The 22,424-nt window shown below is 62.4% G+C and overlaps 1 protein-coding gene across 2 annotated transcripts in view; it reads left to right on the top strand.

Moving 5' to 3' along the window:
• Window positions 1-22,050, top strand: part of NSF (N-ethylmaleimide sensitive factor, vesicle fusing ATPase) — a 76,999-nt gene extending 54,949 nt beyond the window's left edge. Inside the window, exons 11-21 of one of the 2 annotated variants that reach the window (XM_029057479.1) lie at window positions 425-499; window positions 1,014-1,201; window positions 2,908-3,003; window positions 3,341-3,497; window positions 4,545-4,678; window positions 6,356-6,422; window positions 8,165-8,244; window positions 16,553-16,687; window positions 18,618-18,731; window positions 20,389-20,444; window positions 20,874-22,050. In XM_029057479.1, coding sequence (XP_028913312.1) covers window positions 425-499; window positions 1,014-1,201; window positions 2,908-3,003; window positions 3,341-3,497; window positions 4,545-4,678; window positions 6,356-6,422; window positions 8,165-8,244; window positions 16,553-16,687; window positions 18,618-18,731; window positions 20,389-20,444; window positions 20,874-20,943 — 1,172 coding nt within the window. In that variant the 3' untranslated portion in view covers window positions 20,944-22,050. The remainder of the gene's footprint in view (window positions 1-424; window positions 500-1,013; window positions 1,202-2,907; window positions 3,004-3,340; window positions 3,498-4,544; window positions 4,679-6,355; window positions 6,423-8,164; window positions 8,245-16,552; window positions 16,688-18,617; window positions 18,732-20,388; window positions 20,445-20,873) is intronic. The other variant, XM_029057480.1, reaches the window with a different exon arrangement.
• Window positions 22,051-22,424: the final 374 nt, after the last annotated feature.

The raw sequence follows: 22,424 nt of genomic DNA on the forward strand, positions 1-22,424 counted from the left end.
CTGCCAGTCTAGAAGACTTGGCTTGCCCGACGAAAGCAGGCCTCACTGTAGAATTTGAGACGTAGACGCGGAGCGTTGAGGCAGCGGAAAGAGCGGGGACTGGGAGTCGAGAGAGGCGAGTTCTACCGTCGGCCTTTTTCTGGCCTGCCGTGTGGCCCCGGGCAGGTTGCTTAACCTCTCCGGGCCCCACTTGCCTCCTCTGTCGAATGGGGACGAGATGCCCACCCTTCCCGCCCGTTAGAACGTGAGCCCCAGGGGCTTCCGGGGCCGCGTCTGAGCCGACGCTCGGGACCCGCCCCAGCGCTCCGCTCAGGGCTTGGCACTGAGCGAGCGCTGAAAACTCCATTCTTCGGCGATGGACTGGTTCGGGGTGAGATCTCTGACGGTCGGGCCAACGTCCGCTTGTCCCCACCGCCGGATTCAGGCATGACCAACAGGCCGGACCTGATAGACGAGGCTCTGCTGCGGCCCGGGAGGCTGGAGGTCAAGATGGAGATCGGTAAGCAGGGCGTTCGCGGGGCCCTCCTCCACCCCTCCGCCCCACGCCTACTCTACGCACCCACCTCTCAGTAGAACCATTTTGATCGTGGATTCAGCCTAGCGGAAGGGGCCCTCTGCCCCGTGGTCTCCTGGTCGACTCCTTTAGGCCAGGTGGCTTCTCCCGGGGAGGGGGATATGGTGAGAAAAGAATGAAAGATCGAGAGCCGGGAGCCCCGGGCTCTCTGCCACTGGCCCCCCCCCGTGCAGCCTAGGGAACGTCTGTGGTTCTCCGCAGGCCTCGGTTTCCTCACCTGTTAAACGGGGAGAGGGCGACCGTCTCTCCCCCAGACCCTGCCCCGGCCTCTTCCTGGTCGCATTGAATTATCCCATGTCTGCCCCGGGACTGGGCACCTGGTGACAACTGAGCGACCGCGGCGGAAGTCACCGCTATAAACGAGCGGACGAGCTCGGTCACGGGGGTCGTCAGGGGGTGGCGGCGAGAGACAGCTCCCAGGGCGCTCCCGTCCCCTCAGGACTGCCCGACGAGAAAGGGCGGCTGCAGATTCTGCACATCCACACGGCCCGGATGCGGGGCCACCAGCTGCTGGCGCCTGACGTGGACATCAAGGAACTGGCGGGAGAGACCAAGAACTTCAGCGGAGCCGAGCTGGAGGGGCTGGTGCGGGCCGCCCAGTCCACGGCCATGAACCGGCACATCAAGGTGAGGAGCGCCGCCCCTTCCCCTCCCGTCCTCGAGAGGAACCCCTAGCTGGGCCGGAGGGAGGGAGGGGCGTGGTTTTCCCAGATGCTGCCAGGAATGGGATCCGGGAGAGCCGAGGCGCCGGTGGGACTGGGACGCTCTCCGGCGGTTTGGGCCGAGCCCCGGGAAAACACCCGAGGATGAGAACCAGGCTCGTCCCCCAGGCCACGGAGGTGTCTCCCCCGGGAAAAAAACTTGGCATTTCCCCGCCTTAGCTCTTGCCCTCGCCCTGAAGTCCCTGGGGTCGAGATGGGACGCGGTCAGACGACGGACGGTCGGGAGGCCGGGGGGAGCCGTGCGGAGCGGCCGCTCCCATCCCTCGCGCTCCGGGAGGGACGGTGACATCGGGGCTGCGCCAGGCGGGGCCTGGGCGCCCGAGGCGCCCCTGATGCCCATGGGCATCACCCACACCCACAGCTCACCTGTCGCCACGGGGCCCCTGCAGCACTCCTGTTGGCACGGGACCGAGGAAGGCGACAGAGATCCGGAGACGGCCGGGCTGCCGGGCAGACCGGGGTTGGGCCAGGGTCAGGCACTCCCTGCCAGCCTCCAGCTGGTCCCTGGGGCAGGGCTGCTCACTGTCGGCCCCAGGACCCTGACTGAATTTGGGAGATGCTGGGACCGGGAGAGACGCAGGTTCTACCGACTGCCTCTGGCCAAGCCGGGAAGGGGAGGGCGAGAGCCAGGGCGGGAGTGAGGACGGGGCGGGAGTCAGTGCGGGGCGAGGCCGGGGTGTGTCCTTGTATTCTCCCAGCTGCTCAGTACAGTGCTCTGCCCAGGGTAAGCGCCCAATAAACGCGATTGACCGCCCGCCCGCCCGCCCCCGCTGCGATAATAATAATGGTGGTATTTGTTAAGCGCTTACTATGTGCAAAGCACTGTTCTAAGCGCTGGGGGATACAAGGTGATCAGATTGTCCCACGTGGGGCTCACAGTTTTAATCCCCCTGTTACAGATGAGGTAACTGAGGCACAGGGAAGTTAAGTGACTTGCCCAAAGTCACACAGCCGGCAAGCGGCGGAGATGGGATACGAACCCATGAACACTGACCCCCAGGCCCAGGCTCTTTCCATTAGGCCATGCTGCTCTTCCTGTGAACTCGGAATGCTTCTGACTGCCAAAGTGGGGCGTCTCCACTCATCCGCCGGGAGGGGTGTTAGCGGAACCCAGCGAAGGCGGGATTCGGGAGCCCCAGGTTCCGGCCTGGCCCTGCCGCTGCCCTGCTGCCCGACCCCCGGCCAGTCTCTTCGCCGCTCCGGGTCTCAGTCTCCCCATCTGTGAAACGGGGAGAAGATGCTCACCCACCCAACCTCACAGGGACTGTCGTGAGGATGCATGGCGATCATCCATCTGAGAAGCTCTTTGGAAAAATAAAAGGGCCGGGGAAGCTGTTAGTATCACTGTTGTCATTATTGTCCACCACAGCAGCAACGGTCACCATCGTCGTCCTCCTCATCCTGAGAGCCAGGAAATGGCTTTCCCTCTCCCCACAGACCGGAAGCTCCCGGTGGGCGGGGGACACGTCCGCCGACTCTGTCGTACTGTCTTCCCTCAAGGGCTGAGTATTTGCACGCTGAGCGCCCGCACGCCGTAGCGCTCAGCCGGTGGTACTGACGGATGGATTGGTCCTGAGTGGCTGTGACTTTCCCTCCTCTCCTGTCACCCAGGCGAGTACCAAAGTGGAGGTGGACATGGAGAAGGCCGAAAGCCTGCAGGTGACAAGGGGAGACTTCCTTGCTTCGTTGGAGAATGATGTCAAGCCAGTGAGTGGCCCCAGCCCCACCCGAAGCGGGGCGCGTCGTGATCCCCCCCCCTTCCCTCACCCTTGGTCGGATTGGCCAGATTTTGGGGTGGCCAGGGCCGCGCCCCAGGAATGGGGTGGCCGTGGCTTGGTCAGAAGGGCCGGGGGATGAAGGGCGGGCAAGATGGGGAAATGCAGCTCGCCTCTCCTGAAGTTCCCGCTGCTGGGATGTCCCTCCGGAGGGTCGCCCGCCGGCCACACACCGGTCCCGCCCCGGGAACAGTGAAGCGCGGCCCTCGGTCCCTCCCCGCCCCCCACCCCCTGCACCCCCGGGGACCGCAGCCGTCTCCTCCCCGCAGGCCTTCGGGACCAACCAGGAGGACTACGCGAGCTACATCATGAACGGCATTATCAAGTGGGGGGACCCCGTCACCCGCGTCCTGGAAGACGGGGAGCTCCTGGTCCAGCAGGCGAAGAACAGTGACCGCACCCCGTTGGTCAGCGTCCTCCTGGAGGGTGAGTCCCGCCGTCGGGGAGGAGGGGGCCCCATCCGCTCGACCCCAGCCCACGGGAGAGCCCCAAGGGGACAGTCTTCAAGACCGACCGCCGCGGCCCGACAGGAGGTCATTTTGGGAGCGTTGGAAGGTGGCGATTGAGGGAGGGGGATGGAACGCCTTGGCCGAGAGCTGAGGACGGAGGCACCGGGGGATCTGACCTGTGGCCGAGCGCCGAGGACGGAGGGACGAGGGGAGCTGGCCGATGCACTTCTGTGATCTGTGGGGCCAGAACGGGGCAGGGCAGGCTGTGGGCGCAAGTGAGGTTCCTCTGGGGAGGGCTGGGGAAGGTAGGGGGAGGGCTGGAGAAGGGTCGTGTTCTGTCAGAGGGGGGCACTTAGAGGACACTCCAAGCCGGGGGCCCGGGAGAGCCAGGCAAGGTAAGGGAGCTTGGCCGAGCCGGGGGAGGAGGAGAGCGAGTCAGAGAGCAGCAGATGAAGGGAGTGGGTGGAAGCGAGGCGGGGGAGCTGATGGGGAAAATCTGCCTCTCCGTGGCTTCTTTCTGTCGGGGCGGCCCACAGAGCGGCAGATTTTCCCCATCGTTGGCTAGGGCCGACCCAAGACCACCCTCTTCCACCGTCTCTCTGGCTTGTCCTCCGAGGGGAGCGTCCTGCCCGCTGGTTCGTTCAATCAGTCAATCGAGGGCACTGTACTAAGTTCTTGGAAGAGTACGCAACAGTATAACAGACGGGTTCCCTGCCCACTGTGAGCTGAAAGACTACAGGGGAAGGAAGACATTGATATGAACAGATAAATCATGGCTATGTACATAAGTGCTGCGGGGCTGAGGGAAGGGTGAGTGAAAGGTGCAAATCCACGGGGAAGGGTGATGCCGAAGGGAGTGGGAGAAGAGGAAATGAGGGCTTAGACGGGAAGGCTTCTTGGAGATGGGACTTCAGCGTGGCTTTGAAGGTGGGGAGAGGAATCGTCTGTCCAACAGGAAGAGGGAGGGCATCTCTGGCCTGAAGGGGCCCCGCCCTGAGGGGGTCTCCCACTCTCCCCCACGCAGGCCCGCCGCACAGCGGGAAGACGGCTCTGGCCGCTAAAATCTCCGAGGAATCCAACTTCCCCTTCATCAAGATCTGCTCCCCCGACAAGATGATCGGCTTTTCGGAGACAGCCAAGTGCCAGGCCATGAAGAAGGTAGTGCGGTGCTTGGGGCCTTTGTACGTTAGCGCTTCCTGGGTCACGGCAGGGCAGGGGGACCCCGGGCCCAGCCACTTTTCTCACCCTTTAGGAGGTAGGTGATAGGGGGGTCCCTGATAGCGGGGTGCAACCTTCCCCTCCCCACCGTCCCCGGCCCCGCCGGTCACGTCAGCCCATCCTCTATCAGTAGACGATCTTTATTGAGCACCCACTAGACTGCCAATAATAATATAATAATGGCAATGCTGACGTACTTTTGTGCCAAGCACTGGGGTGAAAGATAAAATAATCGGATCGTATACAGTCCCTATTCCGCTTTTCAAGCGACCGAGTTTTGATATTAACGATCCACCTTCGAATACTCACCCTGCTGCCGCCGGCCCGTCCGTTCCCCGAGAGACGGGCAGGCTCGGCCTCTCACGTCCCGCGGGGGTCTGTCGGCCGCCTCATGGCGCTTCGCGGGCAGTGTCTGCCCGCTCCGGGGCCGGGGGCCCAGTGCCCGGCGGAGACTGCAAAGAGAGGTATTTGTGATCCTTGGTCACGGCCTCATCCCCTCCTCCTCCTCCTCCTCCCAGATTTTCCTGATCAGTTATAGTCTCTTAATCCCTCTGGACTCTCTTCTCGGGAGAGGAAACAGCCCCACGGCCCCACCCCTGAATGGCCCCGGGGAAGAGCGCCGAGAGGTCTCACCGAGCAGCCTCCGGGCCTCCCCCCGACCATTACCTCGGCTGGGTCCTGGCCCGGACCACGGCCCGGGGCCCAGGCTCCTGAGCCAGAACGTAATGCCACTGACGTTTCCCAGCTCGCTGTCGCTCTTGGCTCTTAATCCCGGACCGCGGCGTTTCCTGTCCGTTATCCAGAATCCACTTCACTCTGCCCTCCAGCCTGCCTGCAGATTCGTCCAGATGTTGTGCCGAGTGTCAGACGTAGGGCCTCAGTCTTGGAGGAGCTGTGGGTACTTAGGGCTCTTTGGAGAGTGAAGCGTATGTGCGTGTTTTGAAACGAGAAACTTTTCCACCACGTGGCTTTACATAGGAGATGGTTTTTAAGCTTCCCTGTGGTAAAACGTCTCCGTGGCGTTTCTCCAATCAGTCAGTTTGTACTCTGTACCCTGGTCAGGAAGAAATCGCTCACCCGCTGTTCATTCAAGTTAATTTCCGTGACGGCGGTAAGGTTCACTGCTAAACTTCACCAAGTCCCACTCCAAAATACTATGTTTGGAGCAGCGGTTCATTTTTTTTACCTGGTGTTTGTTAAGTGGTATATGTCAAGTACATGGGGTGGATACGAGTTAACTAGGCCAGATAAAGTCCCAGCCCTACATCAGGCTCACAGTCTAAGTAGGAGGGAGGACAGGTATTGCATCCCCATCCTGCAGCTGAGGAGACTGAGGTACAGAGAAGTGACCTAACCAGGGTCACACGGGAGACAAGTGGCGGAGCCAGGATTAAAACCCAGGTCCCCTGGCTCCCGGGCCTGTGCTTTATCCACGAAGCTCCCCTGCTTAGTAGTTGTGTCTCCTGATTCTCTTGAACTCAGCCCAGTGAGTCGTACAAGGTGGACTCCCGGCCGGTTCCAGAGGTTGACCACGCACGGTCCGCTCAGTCCACGTTCGCGGCGTGGGTCGAGACCCAGTCCCCAGCCAGATCACCTCACCGTCTCGTTCCGTTTCAGATCTTCGACGACGCTTACAAGTCTCAGCTGAGTTGTGTGGTGGTGGATGACATCGAGAGACTTCTAGGTGAGGCAGAGGGTCGGGCCCCCCCGACGCCACCCTTCCCGCAGCCGCGCCTCGGTCCTGCCGGCCTTGAAATAGTGGCTGTTGGGGGGGGGACCCCGGGTCGATTGGCAAGGTTCGACGGGCGGGATGTTTGCTCCCCCAGCTTGTTAGTCCGGTTTCTGTCATTTTGCCAATTTCCTCCTCCTCCTGTTTACAAATTCCTCCCCCTTTCGCTTGACCTTAGGCCTCCCCAAGGAGTTGGCCGCCGAAGAAGGGGGTGGCCCGTGGTTGAAAGCCCAGAGCACTGGCTCTGGGGGCTGAGCTGGGTGACCCCTGGCCCCTCTGGGCTCTGTCGTCCTGGGCCCGGACACTCACGGGGGGGCTCTGGGCTCTGGGGCACAGACGCGAGGGTCTTCGCCGCCCTGCGGTGCGGGGAGGGGGACGTTTGTGAAGGAGAGGGGTGACGGGGGAGGAAGGGAGGACGTGGTGGGGGTGGTCGGCGTCGTGGGAGTTGCCCCATATAGGGCAGCCCATGGTGTCACATGTGAATATTCACACCTGGCTCATTTTCTGCTCCTTTGATGCTCAGGAAATGTAATTTAGAAGCCCAGTCATATTTGCACTGAGGCAGTTGATTGATTATTAAGGATGTTTTCTTTACAAGCCGTGGGCTTCGGGAAAACGGGGCAGCCGAAACGGAGGCTCGGGAACCGCTTAGCTGGAAAGCAACAGTGGCCGCTGCTCTAGGGGTCCCCTGGCCAAGGAGCTCCCCCAAACCCAGAGGATTCCCCAGCCCACCTGGGTCAGGGCGATGCCAGCCGATCTGCCGAACCCTTGAGGCTGAACCCTCGCGACGGTACTAGTGAGGCGCGCCCACAAACACAGACACACGCGAAAACGTGCTATTTTAGTTTTATTCCCCAGACGCTCCCTCACTTGTGACCGGGAGGTGGTGAGAGAGGTGGGCTGTGGTAGCGTCCCCATTCTACAGAGGAGGCAACTGAGGCGGAGGCGGCAGATTGCCCAGGGTGACCCAGAGGGCGGATGGCAGAGGTCGAGCTCGAATCGGGGTCCCGCGGCTCCCAGACGAGCGCCCTTCCACTGGGCTGCACCGCGTGGGTGTCCCCAGGGCTCGGAGGTGGACAGATGGACGAGGCTGGAGGGGTGGACATGCAGATGGCCAGTCTGACCGAGGCAGACCCGCCGGAGTGCTCACGCTTACCCTCCCCACCGCCCCCCTCAACCACCCACGCACTCAAGACCGTAGTCGGTATGTGGCCGGGAGTTCCGTCGCCTGCCGAGCTCGGCTCCAGCTTCCCGACAGCCTCCTTGTCCTGGCAGGGTTGGGGCAAGACGTCGGCAGCCCGAGAACCCGCCCGCTGCCTCCCCGGAACTGACGCGACGCCCCACGGAGACCAGCGGGCGCTGGGTAAAGGGTGTGCCCGCCTGCCCGCCCGCCCGTCCGTCCTCCCTCCTCCCTGCCACCCCTAGAGAAGCGGCGTGGCTCGGTGGAAAGAGCCCGGGCTTGGGAGTCAGAGGTCGTGGGTTCGAATCCCCGCTCTGCCACTTGTCGGCTGCGTGACTGTGGGCAAGTCACTTAACTCCTCTGTGCCTCAGTTACCTCATCTGTAAAATGGGGATTAAAAAACTGTGAGCCCCACGCGGGGCAACCTTATCACCCGGTGTCTACCCCAGCGCTTAGAACAGTGCTCCGCACATAGTAAGCGCCGAACAGATACCAACATTATTATTCTGTCTTCCAGATTACGTCCCCATTGGGCCGCGCTTCTCCAACCTGGTGCTGCAGGCCTTGCTCGTGCTGCTGAAAAAGGCCCCCCCTCAGGTAAAATCATTGACCCGAGCCCCGTCCCATCCTGTCCCATGCCTGACCTCACCCGCCTGTTTCTGCCAGCCAAACGGGTGGGCCTCCGGCAGCTTCGGAACCGGATCTGACAGTGTCCCCCCGTCCCCTCTCCTCACTCACCCCACCCCCCTGCGGCGGCGCGCCCGGAGCCTGCCGCGGGGAGGGTCCCCAGCGGGTAGAGGGGACGGGGGGACACCGCCCGACCCCGCTGGTTTCCTCTCGCTCGGTTGCTGACTTTTGGCGTGGATCGATGGGTCGCTCCCGTCCGTCCACACGAGTACTACTCACTGGGCGCCTGCCGTGTGCAGAGCACTGCCCTAAGCACCTGGGACCACCCGGTCAAGCTAGTAGACGTGACCCCAGGCCTCCAGGAGCTGACGGGACAGTGGGGGAGAAGGAATTTCAGGTGCCGCTTCTGAGCTGAGATGGGTAGACCTCAGACGTCGGCCCGGGTTACCGGAGCAGTTGGGTTTCCAGAAGCCCGCCGTGCACTTTCCCGTTGGTGCGTCGGGTCGGGAGCTGGCGGCCAGTGTGTCGCCGTAGAATTCCCTCCTTTTGGTGCCCTCCCCTCCACGCTCTTGGTGCCCGGCCAGAGGCAAGAGGAGAGGGGTTGGGGGCGGGCGAGGTATCGGACGAGGCCGTGTTGGTCCCAAAATGGTAGTCGGCTGTTGGAGGGCCGAGGATGGAGCGAGAGGCCGGAGGAGAAGGATAAAGAGTACAAATCCCAGTGTAAGGATGATGCAGAAGGGAGGAGGAGGAGGGGAAGTGAGTCAGGAAGGGCCTCCTGGAGGAGATGGGATTTTAATGAAGTTTTGAAGGTGGTGAGAGTGATCGTCAGTCAGATTTGAGGAGGAAGGGCGTTCCAAGCCTGAGGGAGGATGTGGGTGAAATGGGCAAGGTAGGGTGAGGGGGTTGGCATCAGAGGAACGAAGTGCGCAGGCTGCGGTAGTAGGAAATCAGTGAGATGAGGTGGGAGGGGACAAGGTGAATGCTTTAAAGCTGAGGGTAAGGAGTTTCTGTTTGATGCGGAGGTAGATGGGCAACCACCGGAGGATTTTGAGGAGTAGGGAGAAGCATCGTGGCTTAGCGGATTGGGAGACAGAGGTCGTGTGTTCTAATCCCGGCTCCGCCGCTTGTCGGCTGTGCGGCTTCCCTTCCTCTGTGCCTCAGTTAACTCACCTGTAAAATGGGGATTAAAACTGTGAGCCCCACGTGGGACCCCCTGATCACCTTGTATCTACCCCAGTGCTTAGAACAGTGCTTGGCATGTAGTAAGCGCTTAACAAATACCATCATTATTATTACGTGAATTCAAGTGTTGTTTAGAAAAACGAACAGGGCAGCACAGTGAAGTACAGACTGGAATGGGGAGGACAGGAGGCAGGGAGGTCAGTGACGAGGCTGATCCTCCGAGGCTGTAAGCTCACTGTGGACAGGGAATGTATCTACCGGCCCCGTTATATCGTACTCTCCCAAGCGCTTAGTACAGTGCTCTGCACACAGTAAGCGCTCAATAAATCCCATCGATCGATTGATCGATGGAGACCAACCCAGTAATCGGGCTGGGTTAGGATAAGTGCTTGGAGTAACGTGACGGCAGTTTGGATGGAGAGAGAGGGTGGATTTTAGCGACGTGGTGAGGGTTGGATTTGGTGAAAGATTGAATATTTGGGTCGAATGAGAGAGAGGAGTGGAGCATAATGCCAAGGTTACGGGCTCGTGAGACAGGGAGATGGATTGGCGGTGCTGTCTAAAGTGGTGGGAGAGTCGTGGGGGAGGGCGGAGTTTGGGTGGGAAGATGAGGAGCTCCGTTTTGAACACGTTACGTTTGAGGTGTCGGCGGGACATCCGAACGTGAGCCCCAAGTGCCGTGGATGGGCGGAAGTAAGTCCGAAAATGCCGGAGTTGGTTGACGGGATCGACGACTCAGGGTGCAGGGAAAGAGTGTTCTGAGGAGGGGAGCTCTCGGAAGGGTTTTGAACGTGGGGAGGGCTGGTGAGGGAAAGAGGGCGCGCTCTCCAGGCCAGGCGAACCGAGGTGGAAGATGTGGGATTCCAATGGTGTGTGCGACGGAGGTGGGGAAGGATTTGCAAGTGGCACTGAGGGAAGAGAAATCAGGCTGAGTCCCCCTCTCCCTCCCTCCCCGGAGAGCACAGCAAGGAGCAGGGATAGCGGTCTTTGGACTCGAGCCGCTGCCACCTTCCCACCTTCGCTGGTGATCGGATGGTGGCGGGAAACTGGAGCGGAAGAGAAGAGACGTAGAGCAGCAGGAGCAGCAGGTGGCTTCTTCAGCGAGCGGGGCAGGCCTCAGCTGGGCTCGGCAGCAGGGGTGGGCCGGCGAGACTGGAGTCGTTAGGCGGCGGGAGGGGAAGGCTCCTGGAGCTTGGGGGATCACCCCGGAGTTGGCGGGGGGCCGGAGCCGGCCGGGGGCCGGAACCGGCCGGGGGCAGGGAGGCCGGGGGGAGGTGGAGAGCCAGAGGTGGGGCCGGCCCAGATTTAACCAGGGGGCCCTCGGTAAATGCCGTGACTGCCACATCTCCCCGAGGGCGCCCACCCGGCCATCCCTCTGCTTTGGGGTGGGGGGGGGGTCTCGAGATCCTGTAGAGTGGGACCCTTTACCACCACCTCCCGGGGCCTCCCCCGGCCTGGCCCGGAAGCCCCCCGCGTCACCTATCCAGCCGGAGAGGAGGGGGCTCTCCGGGTACCAGATTTGATCTGGGTCTTCCGGTCGCCCGTCCCGAAGTCGGGGCCAGCCCCCGGGATGCCCCCCGGCTCCCGGGGAGGGCGAATCCCGCCCGGAGTGAGGGTCCGTGGGATTCGCGGATCGAGTAGGGGAAGGGACTCCGGGAGGCGGGAGAGAGGGGGAAGAGCCAGATGGATTCAACGCTTAAACGCCGTGAGTGGTCCGCTCGCCCAGCCAGGAAGTGGAAAGAGCCCGGGCTTGGGAGTCAGAGGTCATGGGTTCGAACCCCGGCTCTGCCGCTTGTCAGCTGTGTGACTGTGGGCGAGTCACTTAACTTCTCTGTGCCTCAGTTACCTCATCTGTAAAATGGGGATTAACTGTGAGCCTCACGTGGGACGACCTGATTACCCTGTATCTGCCCCGGCGCTTAGAACAGTGCTCTGCACATAGTAAGCGCTTAACAAATACCAACATTATAATTATTATTATTATTATTATTATATCGGTCACTTCCATATGCTCAGTGACCAGCTCTCACCCCGAGAGTCGTGGGACTGCTCAGGGCCCACTGGATTGAGCCACGAGAAGCAGCGTGGCTCGGTGGAAAGACCCCGGGCTTTGGAGTCGGAGGTCATGGGTTCGAACCCCGGCTCTGCCACTTGTCAGCTGTGTGACTGTGGGCAAGTCACTTAACTTCTCTGGGCCTCCGTTACCTCATCTGTAAAATGGGGATTAAGACTGAGCCCCACGTGGGACAACCTGATTCCCCTGTGTCTACCCCAGCGCTTAGAACAGTGCTCTGCACGTAGTAAGTGCTTAAATACCAACATTATTATTATTATTATTATTATTATTATTATTGTCAGGCATCCCGTGGCTTGCCGGCCCAGAGAAACTAGTTTATTAGACCAGTGTCCCAACCCCCTGCCCCCTCCCTGCCACACTGTGATGGTGGCCCCAGTAGAGAGATGAAAATGCCAGCTGGACGTTTGGATTCTCATCTTTTGTCTTCTCAAATCCTGCCCCCCCTCCCCCCACCTCACCTCCCAGGATCAGATTTGCCCCCGACCTGGTGACCCAGTTCCAGAAGCCCCCGGGTGGAACACGAGGCTGAAACACCTCCCGTCTCCCCCCAACACCCTCCCCCCCACCCCCCACACGCCTCTATGGGGCGTGGAGGCCCGAGGGAAGCCGCTGCTCCTCACATTCAGTGGAGTGTCTCTCTCTAAACTCCACTGAAGCCTCCCCTCCATGGCGTGAGCAGAAGAAAAAGGGCTTTCTTGCGATTGGTCTTCTCCGCCCCCCGGCCCCCGTCCCCCACCCCTGATGTTCCCCGGGAGAAGGGATCGCAGAATGGGATGGAAAGCGTGAAAAGAGCCGTCCCAGCAGGCAGCCGGGCTGGAGAAGAGGGTTTCTCTGAGAACCCGGCGGCCCGGGCTGCCGACACCGAGCCGGTCAATAATGTTGGTATTTGTTAAGCGCTTACTAGGTGCCGAGCACTGTTCTAAGCGCTGGGGGAGTTACAGGGTAATCGGGTTGTCCCACGTGGGGCTCACACACTTTTAAGCCCTATTTTACTGAGGCGCAGAGAAGTTAAGTGACTGGCCCACAGTCACACAGCTGACAAGTGGCAGAGCCGGGAGTCGAACTCATGACCTCTGACTCCGAAGCCCGGGCTCTTTCCACTGAGCCACGCTGCTTCTAGGACGACTGGGGTGGCGGGGACGGAGCGCGTGTACGTGTGTAGGTGTGTGATGGGGGTGTTGACGCCGGCCCATGAGTGGGAGAGGGCGAAGCCCACTCGTCATCATGGGGCTCCCAGTCCTCTGGGGCAACTGCAGGTTTGGGCAAATCCGGGGGCCAGAGTCCCGGTGCGGAGGGGTGGGGCCCGGGAGGGGCGGGTCTGGACAGCTCGGGGCGAGTCCCGCCTGGCCCCCTCCTGGACTCGGTCGCGATTCTCCATCTCCTGAAACGAAAAGATGGTTTTCCCTCCTGCTCTCGTCGCCGGCACTGACGGCGAGAGTTACCTCGACCGGTTCTGGGCCGCCTCTGAGGCTGGCTCTCCCACCTCGTGACCCGGCGCCCATCCGGCCCCGCCCGGTGGGCACGGAGGCTGGCGGGCGGGGGGGGGGGACATCGGGAAATGGAAGCCAGCCATCCCGTGGTTAGAAGAGAACCGGGGATCCCCATCTGCCATTTTGTCATTTCCGCCCGTGGGGGAAACCGCTCGTGAGGCCACTGGGCCGTGAGCGGTGCCGGCCACGTGGCCCTTGGGGTTGTCTGTGGGGTGTGGCCCGGGGCGGGGGCAACGAGGGAGACAGCTCGGCCGGGCCCGCCTGGACCCTTTCTCCCCACCCCCGTCTCCCACCCTGCTGCCTTCTGGAGTCTTCAGAAAATCAGGAGCGGAAAATGGAAGTGTTTCCATGGTGAGCCTAATCGCCTGCGAACCGCAGTTCCTGTGAAGTGGCTCCCTAAACCTCTGATGAGGCCTGAAGCTCATTCGCTGCCTTAGCGGGGTTTGCCACGATCCCAACTTTCGGGTCTCAAGGAAGTCATCCTCAAGAGAAGCAGTGGGAGTCGTGGGAAAAGCGCAGGCCTGGCTCCTCCGTTGGCCGCTGCGTGACCTTGGGCCAGTCACTTCACTTCTCTGTCCTCAGTTCCCTCATCTGTAAAATAGGGATTAAGACCGTGAGCCCTAAGTGGGACGGAGACCGCGTCCAACCCGATTCTCTCGTATCCACCCCCATCATCGTCATCGTCAGTCGTGTTCATTGAGCGCTTACTGTGTGCAGGGTACTGTACTAAACGCTTGGAAAGTACAATTCAGCAATAAAGAGAGACGATCCCTGCCATCACCGGGCAGGGAGTGCCGTGCAACAGGGTTGGTGGGTACATTTGCCTGCCCACGTCGAGCTGATGGTGTAGAGGGGACAACAAACAGTACTATAATTTATAATATAGCGTTCAGTACAGTGCCTGGCACAGAGAAGTGCTTAACAAATACCATTAAAAAAAAAGCCGGGTTGATTAAGACCGGGCTTACCACACAGCCCAACTTTATTCCATCAGCGGTGGGAAAGAGATGGAAAAAATTCAACCCGTCATCCTGTCAACTAGTCAGTCAATCGCTAATATTTACTGAGCGCCTACTGGGCGCAGAAAACTAAGCACTTAGGGGAGGACAATGAAGTAGCTGTTTTTAAAACCTTACAATCTAACCATCGTGGCCTAACCTAAGGATCTTGGTGAACTTTTCAGGGTAGCCAGATTGGCCTGGCTTGGCAGCCAGAGCCTTGGGCCGCCAGAGGCGTCGAAGACTTTTGTTAGAGCGAGAAAAACCAACCGGCCATCTTGGTCCGGCACGTTTTCTGGGTCTTCCATGTGGCCAGGACGTTTCTGCCGGGCCACGTTTTGGTCCGAAGACACATGGGGATCGAGATCTGGCCGCGCCTGGCCAGAAGGATCCGTCCGCGCGGGAAGCAGGGGGCGACTCCTGGGGTCACTACGGTCCCCCCGCCCCCCAATTTTTGCTTCCTGCACTGAAGCGGCATCTCTGAGGACTCACAGCATCTCCTCATCAGTCCGTGGCCTAATGGAAAGAGCCCGGGCTTAGGTTCCGATCCCGCCACCCGCTTACCACGTGACCTCGGGGAAGTCACCCGACCTCTCCGCGCCCTCGGCTTCCTCGCCTCCCCTCCCCCTCGGGCTGCGAGCTGTGGGCCAGGGAGGGACGGTGACCGGCCTGATGATCCGGTATCTACTCCAGCGCTCGGCCCGTAGTAAGCGCCGAGCAGGTAGCGCCCACCCTTCCCCCCCAAATTGTGATTGTGCTGAGCCGCCCCCCGGGGGCCTCCGAGGATTAGGCCCCCTCCTGGCTTGTTGATTTTGGCAGGCCTGCCATCAGATGGGCCGTTTCCTCGCCGAAATGAATCCCCCTCTCCTGGCATCCTGCCCCACGGAGCCAAGGTGGGAGGCTCAAGCCCGATCCCCCCCCCCCCCCAGGGCCTTCCGGTGCCGCTGTTGGACGCCGTTGGTGGAACCTCCACCGAGCTGGGCCCCGCTTCTCCGATCAATCCTGCGCTCCCAACTGTTGAGAAGGCCGGGGGGGGGGGACCCCACTCACCACCACCAGTTTGGAACATTTAACGATCCAGGGGTCGCCGCCCCAGACCACCGGTACAGACCCCCAACCAGAAGGCTGGAGTGAGCAGCGGCGGGAGAGGTCGAGGGACCGGGGAAGGTTGGTTTTTAAAATTTCTTCCAGCACTCGAATTGGGCAAAATGGCGATTTCACCGTGCCGGGCACCAGTCGGCCAAGATGGCCCGCGCCGGCCAACGCCCGCTGTTTTCAGATTTGCCAAGCCCCCCTTTCTGTCACGGCGGATCCCATCAAGGGTCTCAACGGAGACAGCGCCCCGAATCCTGCGAGCCTCTAAGTTGTAAGCTCCCCCTCTAGACTGTAAGCTCATAATAATCGTGATAGTAATGATGTTGGTATTTGTTAAGCGCTTACTATTTGCAGAGCACGGTTCTAAGCGCTGGGGTAGATACGGGGTAATCAGGTTGTCCCACGTGAGGTTCACAGTGAATCCCCATTTTACAGATGAGGGAACTGAGGCACAGATAGTAATAATTGTGGTATCTGGTAGGCGCTTACCATGTGTCAAGCCCCGTTCTAAATGCCGGGGAAGGTACAAGATAATCAGGTTGGACACAGTCCCTGTCCCACACAGGGCTCACAGTCTAGGGAGAACAGGTATCGAATCCCCACTTTACAGATGCGATAACTGAGGCACGGAGAGGCGAAGTGACTCACCCAAGGTCCCATAGCTGACAAGTGGTGGAGCTGGGATTACCGCCCACCTGTGACTCGCAGGCCTGTGGGTGGGATCACATTTACCAAGTGGGTTGTATCATACCCTCCCAAGCGCGTACTAGAGTGCTCTGCACACGGTAAGCGCTCAATCAACACCGTTGATCCCGATGGTATTCGGTAAGCGCCTACTGTGCCGAGCTCACTAAGCGCTGGGGTAGATACGAGATCAGCAGGTCAGACAGTGCGAGGCTGAGGTCGGGTTCAATAAAGGGAATCGATTCACGTGCAAGGGTGGCACGGGAGTGAGAGGGAGCCGGGGAAACGAGGGCTCGGTCGGGGAAGGCCTCTTGGAGGAGGTGTGCTTTTCATAAGGCTTTTGAAGGTGGAAAGAGTGAACGTCCGTCGCATGTGGAGAGGGAGGGCATTCCAGGCCCAAGGCAGGGCGCGGGCAAGGGGTCGGCGGCACGATAGATGAGATGGAGGGCCAGTGGGCGGGTTGGCATGAGAGGAGCCAGGTGTGCTGCAGCCCAACTCAGAGGTGTCTGTTTTGAGTTGGGCAACAGCCCCCGGTGCTGCGTCCAGCGGGTCCGTGGCCGGCGGAGAGGGTCCAACCGCGGTCCAACCCCGGACGCCTCGGTGTGGGTTTCTGGTTCTCTCTCCATTCGTTGGTGTTCAGGATCAAGTGAAGTGTCTTCTCCTAGCCTCGGTTCCTCGGAGGAGCCCTCTGGCTTCCAGCCCGCCCCTCCGCGAGCTGACGCTCCCCCCTCCTTCCTCCCCGTCTTGCCCAGGGCCGCAAGCTGCTCATCATTGGGACCACGAGCCGCAAGGACGTGCTGCAGGAGATGGAGATGCTCAATGCTTTCAGCACCACCATCCACACGCCCAACATCGCCACCGGGGAGCAGCTACTGGAGGCCTTGGAGGTACGGCCGCCACGGGGGGCCGGGGGGCTCGGGGTCCATGGGAGCGGGGCCTCCACCCCGGCCCATTCGGGCCAAGTCCGGGGTACCACGTGGACCCGGCAACGAATGGAGGGCCAGGCGGGGATCGCAGCACGGAGGATGTGACCGCACCAGCCCAGGAGGCCCCGCCCGCGGTCGCCTTCTCCTTCCCACCTGCCTGCCATACATAGAAATATCCATCTTCCCTTGGAGACACAGGTGCGCACACGTGCTTCACAAACTCACAGGCACACACATCCCCTGGTCGAATGGATGGACCGATCCAAACACGTGCACACATCTTCCCAAGGACGCAGTCACAGGACTGCCTCCCCCTGGGGAGAGAGAGAGAGAGAGAGAGACACACACTCATACACACCCGGGACACATTCAGAGGCATGTACACCTTCCCCTGGACAGACACACACCAACAAGCAGGAAACGCCCTTGGAGACTCCAGTGGTACTGGAGGTATCTGACCTCCCTCCGGATTTGAAGCCGCCATCGATGGGGAGATTCCCCCGTGGGAGCAAAGGCCGGCGGGAGTCCCACAGCCCAGGCCCCAACCGCGCACCTTGAAAACACCGTCGTGCCCTCTTGCTGGAGTGGCGTGGTCGTGACTGGAGCTCTCGGACTGGTTGTGGTCCCTGAGCTGGTGCGGTTCGGTGCTGGGGTCTCCCTCCGCGCGAGGTGGGAGAGAGGCCTCCCGACCCGAGAGGGCCTCGGGCGGTTAAAAGAGATCGAGTGGGCCGTGACGGTCGAGGGGGCCGGGAGGGGCCGTGTCCGCATCGGCCCGGTCTGCCCTTGGCGTCTTTCCCACGGGCGAGACCCATCGAGCTCCGATCCTTGGTCCCAGCCCGTTGGCCAGGGAGGGGCTGGGGGCCGAGGGAGGCGAGCGTGGGTCTCACCCCGGGGAGGAGGATGGTCTTTCGTCAGGCGGGATGGGGTCGGGGTGGGAAGCGAGGGGCCTGGGTGTGGACGGGGCTAAGACTGGGGCTAGAGGGGAAGCCGAGCGGGGATCGGGAGGTTGCAGGCTGGGAGGAGGAGGAGGAGCCCTCCCCCATTCCCCTGCCCCACTCCACCCTCACACCCTTCCCCTCCCTCGCTTCGCCCTATCCCTCCTGGCTGTCTGCTGCACGGGGCAGAGCAGGGAGGCAGCTTTAGATCATCGTCGGTAAAGCACTCAATCATCTCGCCCCCTCCCACGTCTCCTCGCGGATTTCCTCCTACTACCCGGCCCGCACCCTTCGCTCCTCTGCCACCAGCCTACTCACCGAACCTCGATCTGGTCTCTCTCGCCACTGCCTTTGGCCCACGTCCTGCCCTCTTCATATCTGACAGGCGATCACTCGTCCCGCCTTCAAAGCCTTACTGAAGGCACATCTCCTCCACGAGGCCTTCCCTGACTACACTCTCCTTTCCTCTTCTCTCACTCCCTTCGGTGTCATCCCGACGTGCTCCCTTTATTCGTCCCCCATCCCAACCCCACAGCACTCAGTGCCCATCCCCTTCGTTTATCAGTAAATCAGTGAATCGTATTTAGTGACTGCTTACTATGTGCAGACCACGGTACCAAGTGCTTGGGAGAGTGCAGCCCAACAGACTCAGCAGATATGTTCCCTGCCCAACGTCTGGCTCCCCACCTTGACTGTGACCTGGTTGTGGGCAGGGAACACGTCTACCAACTCTCCCAGTGCTCTGCACATAGTAGATACCACGGATTGATCGATTGGTCGGAGCAAAAGTGAGTAAGGAAGGGCTTGGAGAACATCAGATCCTTGACTGTAGCAACCGAGACCCTCTCTCCGGGGGTCCTGGTCTCTGGGACAGAGACCCCGGGGAGCAGGCAGCCGGGGCTTATGCCGTGGGTACCCAGGCTCCCTACGCCCCGCTCGCCATCTCGCCCTTCCAGCTCCTGGGCAACTTCAAAGATAAGGAACGTGCTGCCATCGCCCAGCAAGTCAAAGGGAAGAGGGTCTGGATCGGGATCAAGAAACTGCTCATGCTGATCGAGATGTCACTGCAGGTAAGAGGCGCCACCACAGCCCTGGCCGGCCCTGGTGCAGGGAACCGATCCTGGGGTAGAGGGTCTGGCCTCGGCGCCCTCAAAGACCACCCACCGTCTCAGAGAAACGGTGCGGCCGAGTGGAAAGAGGAGCCAGGAGGGCCTGGCCGCTAGTCCCCGCTCTGCCGCTTGCCTGCGGTTTGACTTGAGGCGAGTCGCTTCAGTTCTCTGGGGCGCAGTTTCCCTCATCTGCAAAATGGGGATTGAGGCCATGTGGGACCTGAACTGTGTCCAACCCAATTATCCGCCCCGGTGCTCAGTACAGTGCCTGGAGAATAGTGAATGCTTAACCAATACCCTAATTAAGATTATTTTGAAGTCTCCAGGCTGGAGGGCTACTCGGGGCCTCTGGCATTACTGGGGTTCTTCCGGAGGCCAGAGGTTAGGGGAAGGGGATGCGGGGGCGGGGGGGGGGGCGTGGTGACCGAGGATTAGCCCCCCCCGGAAGACTCTGGACTTCCAAACCCTCGGTGATTCGGTAGTTCCCAGGGAGGCCGGTTGAGCTGGGCCAGCAAGTGGAAAGTGCATCGGTAGAGCAAAGGATGGTCATAAGGAAAAAGGCCTCCCAGCCCCCTGTTCCAGGGGAAAGTCACCTCCCCTCTCTGGACCTCGGTTTCCTCGTGTGTAAAATGGGGGTAAGATCTTCGCCGTCCATCCGTCTCGTGTGGGACAGGGACCGCATGCGGCCCGCCCCGTTTTGATCTGCCCCAGCACTTGGCCCTCGGTGGGGGAAAAGGAAAAATAACGGTATTAGTTAAGCGCTTACTATGTATCGAGCTCTGTGTCCCCAAGTCACTCAGCTGACCAGTGGCAGATCTGGGATTCGAACCCATGACCTCGGACTCCCAAGCCCGTGCTCTTTTCACTCAGCCACCCTGCATTGAGGGTCCTCGCCTCTGACCTGGGCTCAGCCTCTCTCCTCCTGCCCCATTTCCCAGTGCTCTCCCCACATCCGCACACCTCTCCCGCCCCCACGTCCCGAGACTGGCCGAAAGCCCGCCGGCCCGGGCGGTGCCGGTCCCCCGGCCCGGGCCCTGTCGCTCCCATTTGGCCAGGATGATGGCGTTGGAGGACGTGCCCTCCCCGACGCTCTCCCGGCGAGTTTCTGGCCGTTGGCCTGGAAGTCTGAACGCCCTCATGCAGTGAGCTGCGCCCAGCGGGGGCTCATCCGACCCCGCTCCTGGAGAGATTGATCGTTCCGGGTCTGGGAACGGAGCGGGTGGGGATGGGCCTGCTTCTCGGGCGACAGTCGGCCAGAAAGGAACGCCACCTGCTCCCCCGGCCCCCCGACGGATCCCCTGCACTGGGTTGGATCAGAGCCTGTCCCCCTGGGAAGCCCGTCCGGGGGCACGGACCCCCTCCCCCAGCCCAGAGGGTTTCTCGGTGCCGTTCGCGCCCACCCGGCGACGGCGACGGCCAGGACCAGCGTCGGGTGGAGGTGCAGAGGCAGATGGGTGGGGCGGAGCAGGCCCCAAGACACTGGCACGAAGGCCCCCGCTGGCCCCCCCGAGGGAGGATGGGAGAAAGTTCAGGCCGCAGCGTGTAGAGTGGCACGGTGGTCCTGCCCGGACCCGCGGCGGGGCTGACCCGGGCCCGGTGTCTCTCCCGTGGCGCGTAGATGGATCCCGAATACCGCGTGCGCAAATTTCTGGCTCTCCTGCAGGAGGAAGGGGCGTAAGTACCCGGTCCCCCCGCCCACCCGGCCCCCGGGCTGACCCTCGGCCCGGTGCGTCCAGCACCTCCCGCCTCCTGCTCGCTTTCCTGGGGCCTGTGGACCGTCAGGGTCACCGGCCAGCCCCTGCCTCCCCCTCCCCGCCCCCGGCCCCGCGTGTGGTCTTTCCCGGCTGGACCCTGCCCTGAGCCCAAGCGCCCGCGACTGCCGGGTGCCCGCTCCTCCCCGCCCGCCACCGGCCCCGGCGGGCACAGCCCACCTGCGGGCCACGGGGGTGGCGCACCCCGGGGACCCTGGGCACACAACGGCGAGCCCGTTGACCCCGAGGGGCGAGCCGGGGCCGGGTGGGATGGGGTGGGGACGGCTCCGAGGGACAGAGGGGAGAGGAGCCCCCTACCCCCTGACTCCGCTCTCCGGTCTGTCTCTCTCAGCAGCCCCCTCGACCTGGACAAATACGGCTCGTGGGCACAGCTCGACGGGCAGGGGAAGGGGCCTCGGTAAAGGTGGCGCCAGGCTCCCCGCCGCCCACCGTCCTCCCGCCCCGCCCCCCTCCAACACCCACCCTGGGTTTGCATGTTTGGGGCCGTCCGGTGTCCGACCCTCTCTCCGTGTGCCGGTGTGTCCGTGCGTGTCCGTGCGTGTCCGTCCGTCGTGGATGTGCTGGGCCCCGCGGGAGGGGCCGTATCCTTTGGAATGCCGCGTTCACGTTCCCGGGTGGCCCCGCGGCCCCCTCCCCTTCTCCTCCCCGTGGCCTGGAACGGGTCGGGCGGCCCCCCACCCCCGTGCTCAGGGAGCATTGCCGCGGAGCCCGGGGACCTCGGGGAGCCCGGTCCTCCCTCGTGGCAGGGCGGATCCTCTGGCAGCCCCGCCCCGGGCCCCAGGCCGGGGTCAGGGCAGGCGACCGTGGGACCGGCCCGGGACCCCGGCAGACCCCTTGGCACCCACCGCTCCGGCCGGGCCCGGGGGGGCCGCGTTAGGCGGTCCGCCGGGGGAGGGAGCGGGCCCCTCTTGGAGGGATCCAGACGAGTCGGCCGGGTGCCTTCGGGCCAGGGTCCAAGGGGAGAGCGTCCGTTCCGCTTCGGTCGACGGCCAGGTCCGTTCCCGGCCGCCCCGTCCCGCCCCCAGCACGGGGCCGCTCCCTGGGTGGGACCGGGGCGGTTCTCGCATCGGTGCCCTGAGCCCGGGGGAGCGCCCCACCCCCTCCGTCCTTCCCAGCCGCCCGCCCCGACGGCTCTTTCCGCACTGCCCCTGGAGCCTCCGGCGGGCGGGCTGACCTCTGACCCCGCCCGGGCCCCCAGAGCAGAACGCCCGCCAGCCTGCCTCCCCCACCGCCCCCGTCAACCAGACGCTGCCGCTTCGGCCTCGTGGATTCCGTGGTGCGTGTGTCGTGGCGCCCCGCCCCTCCTGCCCGAGTGTCGCCGGTGCCCTCCCCGGGGGTCCCTCGGCGCCCCCCCCCCGCCTCGTCGTCGTCGCCTCTGCCGCCCCGACTTCCGTCTGGTTACGGGAAGCCCGTTGTTCTGTGCTGCTCCGGACCCCGAAGCTGTGTTCTGAGCCCCGACCCCACCGTGGATGGAGACCAACGGTGCAATAAAGAGCCCGGACACTTGAGGCCGCCCGTGCATCTCTGGGGCGGGGAGGAAGGGGAGGACTGGCCGGGGGCTCCGAAAGCTCTATTTCGGAGGTGGGGAGAGGGCCGCCTTCGACCCGCCACCTCCCGCCCCCGCCCCGTGGCGGGATCGCTGCTCCGCCCGGGGCTTGGCAGAGCCAGGCCGCCTCCGAGCTCCATCTCCACCGGGGAGACGTCTCCGGCCCCGGGGTCCTCCGAAGGATCGGGGCACCAGATGGGGCCAGGGTCAGCGGGCAGACCTCTCCCCGTTCCACCGACTCCCGGGGAAACAGGCCCTTCGGCCAGTTGCTTGCGGGAGGGCGGAAAGGAGCACCTGGACCCCTCCGGCTTCTCCTCCTCGTCCCCACCGTCCTTC

Source organism: Ornithorhynchus anatinus, chromosome 2 (genome assembly GCF_004115215.2).
Source record: "Ornithorhynchus anatinus isolate Pmale09 chromosome 2, mOrnAna1.pri.v4, whole genome shotgun sequence".
NCBI classification, from domain to species: domain Eukaryota; kingdom Metazoa; phylum Chordata; class Mammalia; order Monotremata; family Ornithorhynchidae; genus Ornithorhynchus; species Ornithorhynchus anatinus.